The sequence below is a fragment of the Podarcis liolepis genome (assembly GCF_965112155.1).
Source record: "Podarcis liolepis genome assembly, chromosome: 16".
NCBI classification, from domain to species: domain Eukaryota; kingdom Metazoa; phylum Chordata; class Lepidosauria; order Squamata; family Lacertidae; genus Podarcis; species Podarcis liolepis.
In genome coordinates, this window is record NC_139567.1 from 40,036,996 (window position 1) to 40,049,941 (window position 12,946).

Genomic DNA, 12,946 nt, shown 5'->3' on the forward strand with positions numbered 1-12,946 from the left:
AGCAAAACACGCTGCTGAATGAAGGAGGGATGATTTTTGGAGGTTTGGAAATGGATTTGAAACGCTCCCTTCCACCCAGATTCCTGAAAATTTGGGTACTGCGGTTTGGATCTGCTAAATTTCTTTCCATTTTCCGTTTCATGTTGCCTGCAGGGAAGCCCTCCGTCCTCGCTGGGCCCCCTGCCCTCCCCACCCCAAATATAATGAGCGGACAAATTTCTCGAACTTCCAGGGAGGGGGTCTCTTGTTGTTTTATCTATTCTCTCCCCCCACTCCCTCCCTTTGCCAGCAATGCCTTCGGTCTGTTAAGAGAAGTTTGAGGTTTGCGTTGTGTCTCTTTTCAGGTTAGGTCAAGGGAAATTTGGAATGGTAAAACAAGGGGCGCCCGCTTGGGCTTCGACACGACCCCTCACCCCCATTCGACATGTAGGATTTGCACCACATTTTTTAAAGAGAGAGAGAGAGAGAGAAAAGATCTGCCGCGCAGACGCACAACTAGGCCATTTGGCTTCCCTGCCCCTGACAATCCGGATTTCAACTTCCTTTTGAACCTGGATTTTTAATCCGGAACAAGGAATCGTTTTCTTATTAATCTGCTCCTAAAATAAAAATAAAAAGTCTGTCCTATGCACGCTGCAAATCCCTTTCACCCTTACCTTGAAGTAAATCCCAGCGAAATGGATGGGATTTAGAATTTCAGAGTAAACCTGTTTGCTAGAATGGGGCTTTCGAATGCAGGGGGAAAGACGGGTTTTTTTGAGGGGGGGAGCTTTCTTTCAAACCCTCGAAATGCACACCTTTTTATAAAAGCAGAATTTGGATTGGTGAATTATTTTCTGGGGGGGTCTTTGTTTTCATAGAACCCTGGCCCTGAAAAGGTGGCCTAATTTCAAAGGATGTGTCCCGGGCCTGCATTTTAAACTGCAACCTCTTAAAGACTTTCCTTGCACAAAACCGGCTTTACTCTGGAGTAAACGCGTTTAGGGCCCCCCGCGTCTGAGAAAGAGTTTCAGTCCAGTTGGAGTGCATGTTTACTCGGAGACCATTCCCACGGCGCGCGACTGAACCTTTCCCCCTTGAACTGTGCTCTGGGATGGCAGGCGCCAAAGACCGCAGTCTCTGCAGCCTCTTTGGAAAGCCTGCTGAACAGAGTGGCACTTACTTCTGAGTAAACATGCGTGGAAATCGCCCTCCGAGGAAGCTCTGTACCTTAAAGTCCCCCTTGCCTTCAAAACAAAGCCTTAGATTGTCACGCTTCTCTCTTTCGAAAAAGAAAGGGACGCAATTGAAAACAAATACATAAGGCCATCTCTTGAAATAAAAACCAGCCTTTCACGGTGATCCATAATGTTTAATAACGGGCACGTGTGTTTTAAATAGATTGCAGTGTTTCCGAGTTGAATTCTTGTCTTTGCGAAGAGGTGGGTGGAATGATCGTTTCCCTTAAAACCTTGTTTTTTTCCTTTTTAAAAAAAATTTCCTGGTGTTTATTCAGGCGAATGTTCCCCCCTTTCAAAGTTCGCGTCAGCGGCTTGGACAAGAAAGCGAAGTACATTTTGTTAATGGATATCGTGGCGGCCGACGACTGTCGCTACAAGTTCCACAACTCGCGCTGGATGGTGGCCGGGAAAGCGGACCCGGAGATGCCCAAGCGCATGTATATCCACCCGGACAGCCCCGCCACCGGGGAGCAGTGGATGGCCAAGCCGGTCGCCTTCCACAAACTCAAGCTCACCAACAACATCTCGGATAAGCACGGCTTCGTAAGTCCCTCCCGTGCCCCCTTTCCTTCTTTCTGTGGGGTAAAAAGCTGGGTGGGGTGGGGTGGGGGCCAGGAGAGGAGCTGCTGTTTTTCTTTCATTTAATTTCCAAGGCTTTGAAACATCCGCGCAGCCTGCCACCTCCTCTGTGCCTCGGGGATGCCCGGCTCCTGTCACACAATTGACACGTGTCTCTATCTTCAGATAATCTCTCCGCTGGGAACTGGAGTTTTTTTGTGGGGGGGGGGGGAGTGGAGAGAGAAAGAGAGATCAGGCAGGCATACCGTACCCTTTTTTTAAAGAAAGAAAAGCTGCGAGCTGGAGCGCAGGATTTATTAAAGAGTTCAAGTCCTGGTTGAAATGGTGGAGTTGGGGGCTTTACTCCTGAGTAAACCACCGCAAAAACTGGCGCTATGGGGCTGCTGTTGATCAGCACAGTTTATCTCCCGCAACAGGCAGATATTTTCCTTACTCTTTGAGATTGGGATTTTCTGGGGCGCCAGGCGCTGTACATCTGTGGCTCTTTAGATCCGCATTAAAGTGAGTAGTCCTCAATCCGAAACGCCTGAGCTCTTGTTTACAACTCCCTTTTGCAAACCTCCTCGTTAAAGCTCTCCTTTTGGAGTCTGTATTTAGTCAAATTCGTAGAACTATTCCGTATATAACACGTATAATAGTGTGTGTTCCATATATAATTCGTACAATATCTCGTGTGTGTGTGAATGGATGTGCACCTTCTTGGTCCCCGTCTTAAGAATTTGCAACCTCTAACCTGAAAGAACTTACACTTTTAAATAAATTTATCCGATATAAATCTGTAGGGTGCTTTCCCCCCACACCTGATGCTAATGAAGGGGGCTTTATTATTATCCAAAGCTAATAAATCATGCCTCCTTATCAGGAGTTTAAAATTCGTAACAACCTACACCCCTGCCAGAGGTTGTCTCCTTCTGGGGTCAGGGGTGGGGTGGGATAATGGGCGGAAAATCCTCGCTGGAGAGCGTATCCTACACGCTTGTACACGGTTGACTTGGAAGTAAATTCTCATCGATTGCAATACGGATTTAAATGCGCATCATAGCCTTGCGGATTTCCAGCCGCATCGCGTATGCGAAGAGATATGTTAACTTGGGAAGGAAATCCCATTGATTTCCCCGCTCGCCTTCCCATCGGGACCTCCAGTCAACGTTGCAATCCTATCCAGATTTGCCAGGGAAGTAAGCTTAACTGAGATCAACCGGGCTTAATTTAGAGTAAACACAAGTAACGTCGGGAGGGGAGATGGGCTTGCTTGCTTGCTAACAGTGCGGTGGCAGGTCGGTTTACTGGGAAGGAATTCTGGTGTGTTCAGTGGAGCTTACTCCCAGGTAAGCCTGAAGAAAACAATGGCCTGCATAAGCAACATTTCTTCCAGGGTGAGCGGTTAGTTAGTGCCTTTAGTTCAGCGAAGGCTGAGGCAATAATTCATGGAGGTAAATCCCATTGAATTCAACGGGGTTTACTTTTGAGAAGGCACGCATAGGATTATGCTGTGAGCTACCATTAACATTTCTGATCATTTTTTTTCACCGCAGGGGCTGGTTTGCTTGTTATTTATTAAAACCTATAAAGTCTTTTTTTTTTTTTTTTGGCAAGACAGCTAAAGTGAATTAACAGGAAATATTTTTATCCTATAAAATAATCACCTTTATTTTTAAGGCAATTTAAACTCTGCTTCTTTTATTTGCCTTAAAATTGGCAGAAGGGGCTGGAAAAAACCCTTTTACTTAAAATGCCTGGGGGTGTGCGTGCGCCTGTGTGAATGGATTCCAGTAGATCTTTTCAAAACTGGAAAATAGGGTTTGATCCTGGATTACTAAAAAAAATGTACGCCAGTAATTATTTTTCCCCCGTTGAGCAGAATATAGTACTTTTCATCACTTCTCCATAATTTTGCAAAAAGTGCAAAGGAGCTACTTGTAATTTATATATATCTGTATGTTTTGTGTGTGTTTGAGTGTCATATATAAAATTAAGATCCCTTAACTTTGGCGTGTGCGTGGAGGAAACACAAAAGAATAAATGCGGGGATTATTTCAATAAATCTTGAGGTCATTTGTTGGGTGATGAATGACCTTTCTTTAAAGTCAAATTAAAAGGTTACTTAGAAGGGTTTTTTGTGGTGTGGGGGAGGCATGTTTAGTTTTTACAGGTGTGTTCTTAGATGAACAGGCTAGTTCGTTCTCTTTCAGGATCCGGAAAATAGGGGGATCAACAGGCTAGTTCGATTCCTTTCCCTATTGATTCGGAAGTAACTGCCCTGGTCTTCAATGGAGCCTTAGGGAAGGAATTGTGGGGGCTGCGCTGTTCTCCCCCAATCACCACCCCCAGGAAAACAAACGCTATAATCGATAATGTACACGATGCTGCGTATACGTGCGGTGTGGGATCAAAAAACAGTTCTGCTGCCTTAAAAAGAGAGAGAGAGAGAGTTTCCTCCGCAGCCCCCCAGCCCTCAATGGGCCCTAGTCTCTCTCTGCGTTATACACACGCACTTTCCATGCCTTTCTAGGTTTGGAGAACTCAGCGCCTTCTTAAATATCCCTTGCTAAACACCAGGATGTCTTAAAAAGGCGAGCTTAACTTGCACTGATGTGGTTGTCCGCCCCCTATAATCTTGGCACAATTTTAGTACGCTGCCATGGTTCCTACAGGAACAATTCAGAGCCCACAGTCCGAATGAGCGTGGTGCTTTTATATATTTAATAATAGTTGTTGATAGATTTTGTGCCTTCTATTTATTTCGCAGTAGTCTTAGCTGTGGGTCACGCCATTTCCGCAGCAGAATTTGCGGATCTAGTGTGTGTGTTTCTCAATGATTTGCTGGCACACGCCTGTTAAATATTAAACGCAACCACCCCACCATCGCGTATTGAAAAAGCGCGCTGCAGTTTTGTGCAGCATTGCGACCCAGCATTGCAGAATCCAATAAGTTGCGCTCTTTGCATTGAACAAAGGGGGCGGGAGGCGCGCTTAGCAGGCACGAAAGGGAAAGTTGTTTTCTTTTAAGTAACAAATATAATGATTTGCAGAGGTGGTCAATTTCACCTTTGATAGTAGAAAAAAGACCTTGAGCCCAGCTCAGATAGAGAGAAGGCCCCGATCTAACCGAAGTGAAGCGTTTGTGTGTGTTTAAAGCCCAGGGGTTAACTTCACCAGCGAGAAAGTTTTAAGCCCATGTTTAAGACCTCTCTTTTTCCGTGCCCCTCCCCGCGAAATTAATGGGGTGTGCAAACCGAGCCTAGGTGGGATTACTCGGAAGGAAAGGCCGCTCGTTAAAATGGGCACGACCCCCCAGGCAACTGCGCCTGGTAGGACTGCAGGTTTTAAGGTGCTTCTCCGGGCTGAATTGTGCCCAAATATTATTGGCACTTTGTGGGGGGTGGGAGAAGGACGCGGAGGGGTCTTTCTTAAAACGCCTTAAGTAAAAAACGTCCATTAGTGGAAACTAAGAATGGGCAGAATGATCTTAAATAACTAATCCAAGGATATTTGTTTTAATGGGGGGGACGGACATCCAGCTACTTTTTAAGAGGAAGGGGGAGGTTAGAAATTATTTAATTTCAAGCACAACTCTGCTTTTAGCATTGAAACCTAAAGGTTCACGACGCCAGCTCTAAAATGTAAAGGAAAGACCACTTCCACTAGCATAATGATTATTCCTCTCTTAATAATAATGATCATGAGGATTAAAAAATAAACGAACCGATGGATCCTGCATTCTGTTTTTGTTCGGACGCTAATCCAGTTTCCTCTTGTTGAATTCGATTTCAAGCTGATAATGTCAAGGATCGCAGCCCAGTCCTGGGAGGGGGGGGCGGCGGTTAATTTAAAGTGACTTAGACCCAAATAAGGGAGCTTTGCCCTCTCCAGTATCGTTACCTTGGGAAGCAACGCCGTGCATATTTACTCAGGAGTAAGACACAGTGGGACTTCCTAGGATTTTTTTTAAAGGAGTTTTTTACTTATATCCGTTCCCAGCACGTCCACACACCTTGCTTCCAACCGCTTTGATTCTGGAGTGAATCCGATCCCACCGGCTTCGGTTGTGGCGGGATTTACTTCCAAGTAAGGTTTGCAAACCCACAAGGAGGTGGGACATACACCCCCCGCTCCCAAATAACCACGGACATCAACTAGGATTTATGGCTAACGTGTTTAGGATGCTTAAAGGAGGGGGCAGATTTTCCCTTATTATAGCTTAGGATATAATACCATGTAAGCAGTTTATTTAGGGCGCAGTCCTGTGCACGCTTACCTGGGAGTAAACGCACTGAACGCACGGGGGCTGCTTACCTAGGAGTCTGTGCACTGCTAAGATATAAAGACTCCTCGAATTTGATGCAGATACTATTTTTTTCAGTATGTAACAGCTCCAGTTTAACAGTCAACCCCAAAGCAGTGGGTTTTAGAGGTGCCTAACTCTGCTTAATGTAACTGTATGGATTATTAGGGTCCCCAGAATGAGTGGGTTTAAGGGGTGCCTAACTCTGTAAAGTCCTATAAGCCTTATGGATATAGCTGCTTGGATTCCGCATGATTCCCAACTCTCCCGGGTCACCAGTTTCTGGATCAGGCTGTATACTTGGCCTTCAGGTACCTCCAATTTGATCCCCGGATTTGTGCTGTTTGTAATTCAGACTCTCCACCAAATCCCCATCCCGTTTACTCAGAAGTAAACGAAACAAAAAGCCCCCAATTCACTCAGCAGGATTGACTCCCGAGTTGGCTTGCGCTTTGCTGGAGTTATAAGTGTTGTCTGGAGAACATTACAAGGCCAGGTAAATCAGCCCCAACGCCAGAACTCCAGACTGGGAGTGGGAGCCAGAGAATTTTTAAAAAAGAAATCCCATTTGCAAGAGACGCCTCCGATGAGGAATGCTCAGATCAAGCGAATAACCGGCGTCCCCATTTTAAGTGCTGTATCAGTCAAAATATTGGTGTGTGGGTGTGTATGAGCATATCTTCATGTAAGAAAGCTGCATGCCATTATCATTCCTCCAAGGAATAGACGGGTTCGTTTAAGGTTCGTTCCGCACAGCATTTAATCCGAATTACCACCCTTCTCCATCCCGCGCTGGAGAACTGGCCGTTTTAAGGCGGCGGTTATGTACAACCTGACTTTTGGGGGGGGGGAATAAGCTACGATGAATTCATCAGGGCTTACTTTCGAGTAAGGATACCCATGGAAGTGGCACCCGTCCCCTCCGATCCTGAACACGTGTGCGTGTGATTAGGGGGTTCCAGACGCAACGTCGAAGACATCGGAAGTCTCCACTAATTTCAGGAGCAAACCGCGACTCTCTGCAGTTCCCTGCCGGCTGGGGAGTAAATCCCAGGGTGGGAGCTCCAATGGCGCTTACTTCCAAGGAACTGGGTCCAAGGCTACGCAGTTTGCAGGCTGCTATCCTAACGCCTGTTTCCTGGGAGCAAGCCCCAATGAATTCAATAGGACTTACTTCTGAGTAGTGGTAGTTAGAACCACCCTGAGCGGTCTCCCACTCTCTCTTGGGGTCTTCTCGCGTTTCAAAAGGGTTTCTGCTGGACTCCTGGGCACACTTACTTCCGAGGAAACATGCCCTAGGTGGGCTTGCGCCCTTTGCGTGGAGCGTGTCCCTCGAGTTAGGCTTGGCTGCTGCCTTCCTGACAAAGCGCTTTGGTCCCATGGGCGGCAATAATGTATCCTACTCCCTTGAGAGATAATTTGCTGTTGTTTGGATCGGGGCGTTGGGCATCTTCAGCCTGAGACTCGAACAACGCGAGTCTTTCCTCCAAATTAAGTCCCGCTGATGTAAATTAAATGTGCCTTGGGCCCTTGGATGACAGAGATCGTTTGGAAGTAGGTCCATCCTAATCAGCGATGTTTACTTCCAAGTAAAAGCACGTCCCAGCAGAGGCAGAAGCTACCCTCACGACATCGGGGTCTTCCTTCTGAGTAATCCTATTGGAAAGCCTGACATATCCAAAAGGGGAGCGCATTCCCTTCTCGGATAAATGGGGCGTTTGAAACGTGCTTGGGAATTGGGATGAGTCTATAATGCTTCCAAGAATTCCTATTTCCCCTTGTCGTTAAATATTTTAATATATGGACGCCGAGGAAGGAGCAATTGATATAAAGCGACCTGGTCAATGTAATTTGGACGGTAATTAGTTGAGACTGGCTGAATTTCTCTTAATGGGTTTTCCATATATTTATATACAATATATATATATATATCTCGTCTATTAGTTTTGAAGTCCACCCAAATATTCGACCATGAGGCTCTTCACTATTTGGCAACCCATGTGGTTTATTCGGAAGCAAGCCCCAATGAGTAAAATTGAGCTTACTCCCAAGAAAGAGTGTTGAAAGTAGTATTTTTGTAGAAAAAGAAAAGAGAATAAAAAATCCACACCACACATCTAAAGGCACACCGCCAAAGAAACTTGGGAGCTGTAGTTTTTTAAGGGTGCTGGTAGCTGTGTGTGCGGTGAACTACAATTCCCAGGATCTTCTGGGAATAGGGGTGTGCCTTATGGGGTGTAGACAGCAGGAGAGTGTAAATGTACCTGCTGAAAGCGTCAACGTACTTGCTTCTAAGCCCCCCCCCCCAAATCCATGGGAGAAAAGGATCGTTAGAGTTCGATTTGTTCCCCTTCACATACACAACCGAGTCGAGAAACATGTCTTCTGGGTTTATTTCCCATTGACCGGAGTTCAAGTTATTCCCCATCCCGAAGGTTCCATTGCAAAGAACCCAGACTGGGCTTTGGACACAGGGTCTGATCCTGGGCACGTGTTCTGGGGAAGTCCATTACTCGGAAACCGAGGTACTTCCCGCCCCCCCAGCTCAACGCGATGGTTTGTGATTTCCAAGTGAAGCGACTCATTTCAGCTGCAACCCAGTCACGAAATCTGCCCGGATAATTCCAGATGAATTTGTTTATGAAAATTATAGAATTTCCTGTCGGATTTCCAAACTTGTTCCGAGTTTAAATGAATTGAAAAGGGGAGGATATTTATGGCAGTACTTTTGGCAATTCGTTTGAGGTGTGTGTGGGGAGGGGGGGGGGTTAGTCACCTGTCACCATTAAGTAGGTTCCTAACCAAAGGTTGTAGCCAACTTTAGTCATTCTCAGAGTAGACCCATTGGAATTAATGGACATTATAAGCTCCGGTAGCATTTAGTTGGATGCAATCCCGTGCTTCTAGGTGTCCAAAGAGCAAAATAGGATCTACTCCTTTTGCTGAAAGAGTTACACCCTTACCTGGAAGCAAACTTCGTTTAAAACTAGAGAGGCAATCAGTTTACTCAGGAGTAAAGACAGCACCCTATACTCACTGCCATGGGAGTTAGGCCACCGAATACAATGGAGCTGAAGTTGTCAAACGGATGTAGGAATACTCTTAAGTTATTTTATTTTGTTTAGTTTCCTGGGACTTACTTCTGAGTAAATATGTATACCATCCAGATGCTGGGGGTGTCAGGAAAAATGGACGTGCTTGGCACTTGCTCTTTGAATACTTCCCCCCTTCAGACACGATCCAGAGATAACAAAACATTTCTATGTCCCACCATTGAGTTTCATGGAGTCAGTATGACGTTTGTGCTTAAAATTCTCTCATTGAATTAAATGGGGTCTGAAATGGTTTCCTTCATTAGTTTACCTGCCCTTTATTATTATTATCTTATTATTGTTACCATTATTCGTGCAGAAAGAAAAACAGCTTTCTTTTTTTATTTCCCCCCTTTGTTTTATTTGTGGGACTGCTGGACATTTCTGTGTGTGGACAAAAGGCAAACCCAACTGACTCCCTTTGAATGTCCTGCTAAAATAACCTATATTTCCTTCCAATAATATTATCTATTTGTCAAGAGACTGAATTGGCCTTTTAGTGGGGGAAACAATATTGCCTTACAATTAAGTGTGTGTATGTGTGTTTCATCTGGTACCAAATGCTATTTAAAAACAGATAGCTGTAGAATAGTGTTGCAAAGTCTTTTGCTGGATTTATAGCAAAACACACACACACATATATACAAACTTAAACAGGTTTGAGAGTCTACACACTTTTAAACCACAGTCATATAAATGTATACTCAGAAGTAAGCCCCATTAAGTTCAGAGGGGCATATTCCCAGGTAACTGTGAATAGGATTGCAGCCTTCGGTTTGGGTGTAAATGCTGCTGAAGCCTGGAATATTTCTTTCCGGATCAAATGCACAGGAGTATATTTTACGTTTATGAAGACCCATTACATTTAACACCTTTGCTCTTTCGTCTTGCATCAGGCCATAGCAACTTCCGAAAGTATGCAGCATATATAAACCCACAAAGTGTAGAATAGCATATATAAAACACACTTTGTCTTTTAAAATATGACCAGTTCTTTCTCCTGAACCTTAGGCACCTTGGTTTTAAAGTGCACCAGCAGTCAAAATCTTAAGCCTTTCTGTGAATTGATTGTGTTGTTGTTGTTGTTGCTACAGTGTTGTTGTTATACCTCCCCACCTCCTGCAAAAAAAAAGGGAGAACAACAAAAATCCAGGATAAGATTATGGTATAAAATCTAGGTAGCCTAATTCACTGCTTTTTGTTTTACTGGGATTGCTTGCCTGAGCCTATGAGAGTTTACGCGGAAGGGAAGCCTTGAGTTCAATAGGCCTTACTTGCAGGAGTAAGTGGGATCAGAAGGCAGGTTTCATTTTGCAAGCTGGGGGTTCCAGAGTGAAGGCCTTGGCTAAGTGCTAGAGCATCTGCATTGCATGTAAAAGATCTCGGGTTCAACTATTGGCCTCCCCAGATAGGGATGGGAGAGTTTCCTACCTGAAACTCTGGAGAGCTGCTGCCCGTCAGTGTGGACAATACTGAGCTAAATGGATCGAGGCTGCTTTTTTTGCTCCTTTGTTATAGGACTGCAGCCTGGCCGCCTTTTCCATTACCACCACCCTTTTAACTTGCCTCCAAATGTGATTTTCTACATAAATATAAATATCAATTGGGAAGAGGAAAAGGGTGATTTTTTTTTAAAAAAAACAACCCTACTATATATATTAAAAAAAGAGTAAATTTGCCAAATATATTTGTTTTGTTTGTTGCCTGGATTTTAACCGCCTCTTCTTTCTCTCTCCCCCCTGCTTTTCTCTGAAATATAGACCATCCTTAATTCGATGCATAAATATCAACCGAGATTCCATATAGTTCGGGCCAATGACATTCTCAAGTTACCCTACAGCACTTTTCGAACTTACGTGTTTCCCGAAACGGACTTCATAGCAGTGACTGCTTATCAAAACGACAAGGTAAGAGACACAGATAGACTGCCATTGCATCTGGAGGTTTTATTTTGCTAGCATTCTGAATAGACTTGCCTTCCATTAATTTGTTCCCCCTCCCATTCTTTTAAAGTCAAAATAATTCACGACATGTTCCTTTGCCGCCACCACCTTCCGGACCCCATTCGGACCCTTACAATTTATGGCGATCCAGTTATTGCTTCATGATCTGAAGCTGGAGAGCAGGGATTAAATTTCCTCTTAGCCTCATAGCTAGTGAGCTGAGTGAACTTGGAGCAATCTCTATCAACCTCAAAGTCTACCACACAGGGACAATAGCACGTGTGGGGCAGGGAGGGAAGAATCACATATGTCAGTCACATTTCCCCAGAGAAAAAGCTGGGTTTAAAACTCCATTGATGCATTCAATTATTCAGCAGATGCACAAGCTTAAAAAAGAAGACGACAGCTCTCTGCCCTCTAGGAGCTTACAGTTCAAATTCACATGAATTATAAAGATAACGCACCCCCCCTGCTTTCCATACGTTAATTTATTTCTCCTTTATACCTTCCAACTCTACAATTCTATGATTCTGTGTTTGAAACATTGCACTAATTCACTAAGTGGCTAATAAGATTGTAGGATTACACATTTCTTCTTTTTTGGGTGGGAGTGGGGGCAGGGGGAATAACTGGTCCAAAACAAAGGAGGAAATGTTGCAACTCCCATATCTCTTCCGTACGTGCCTTGATAGGTCCCATTTTTTAAGTCAAAGAATTACATAGCCACACATTACTCTGATGGTGATATTCCACCTTTCTCACCACCCGTCCAAAAAGGAGGCCCCATTGCAACCTGTAGGACCTACTCCTGAGTAAACACACATAGGATCTGATGTCAGGGCAGATGTGCACAGCCTGATCCCACTTGCGTTTACTTGGAAGGAAGCCCAGTTGCGTTCCTCAAGGTTTCCTCACAGGAAAATGCGTAGGCTTTGCAGCTAAGCATTGCATCTTTAGTCTACATATATGTGGGGTGGGGGTTGTATGTGGAGGGGGGGGCGAGACTCTCTCTCTCTGTGCAGTCTCTTCTTAAGCCACTTCAGTTCCTCAGTCAGCTTCTCAAACTGCAGTTCTGAAACCGAATCGCAGAAACTAGATTTAGGAATGTCCCTTAAACTGTGTCAGAGCACTGGCTCCTTTTTCTAAGTACCATCTCCACAGTTTCAGGTAGGCGGACAAGTCCAGGCCTACCTGGACAGCCTTTCTGCATGAAAAGCAGATGCTCCATCCCTGAGCCAGGGCCCTAGCAGGGAACAAGCAAACAGGCCCATTTCTGCTTAAGTGGTTTTGGTGTCTTTATTCGGAATGGAGGCGAGGACAGCAGTTCTTGTCCCGAGATAGAGCTTCTTCTTCTTCCCGCCTCTCACTTCCCAGCTCAGCCCCTTGCTAGAGAGAGCCTGGGCCTGTTATTTCGCCTCAGGTCGCTCTCCTCGATGGGGGCCTGCTTTTGAGCAATCGTTAATCGATTACGAACTTTGCCATAAACTTTACGAGGCAAACAGGCCCACCAGGGTTCTCTGTGCTGGCTGTCAATTAATCCTGCAAGGCAGTGGGTGGGACCAGCTGTGTGTGTGTGTGTGTGTGTGTGTGTGTGTGTGTGAGAGAGAGAGAGAGAGAGAGAGAGAGAGAGAGAGAGAGAGGAAGAGAGGGAGAGCCGGAGAAATAAAAAAACGCCTAGCATTTGATGTTTAGAGGTATAGCAGATGTCAGGCTTGCGGGATCTACTTTGTGTTTTTATTACAAGCCTGAGATCCACCGTCCAGAGCCGGGTTGAGAAAGGAAAGCGCTTGAAAGTTAAATAATTCCGAGCCAAGGACATTTGTTTTA

General features: G+C 45.0%; 1 protein-coding gene across 1 annotated transcript in view; it reads left to right on the forward strand.

Annotated features, from left to right (window-relative positions):
• TBX2 (T-box transcription factor 2) overlaps positions 1-12,946 on the forward strand; it is a 33,128-nt gene that overhangs the window by 2,858 nt on the left and 17,324 nt on the right. The window contains exons 2-3 of the mRNA XM_083479888.1: positions 1,496-1,763; positions 10,937-11,083. Of these exons, the coding sequence (XP_083336014.1) occupies positions 1,496-1,763; positions 10,937-11,083 (415 nt within the window). The remainder of the gene's footprint in view (positions 1-1,495; positions 1,764-10,936; positions 11,084-12,946) is intronic.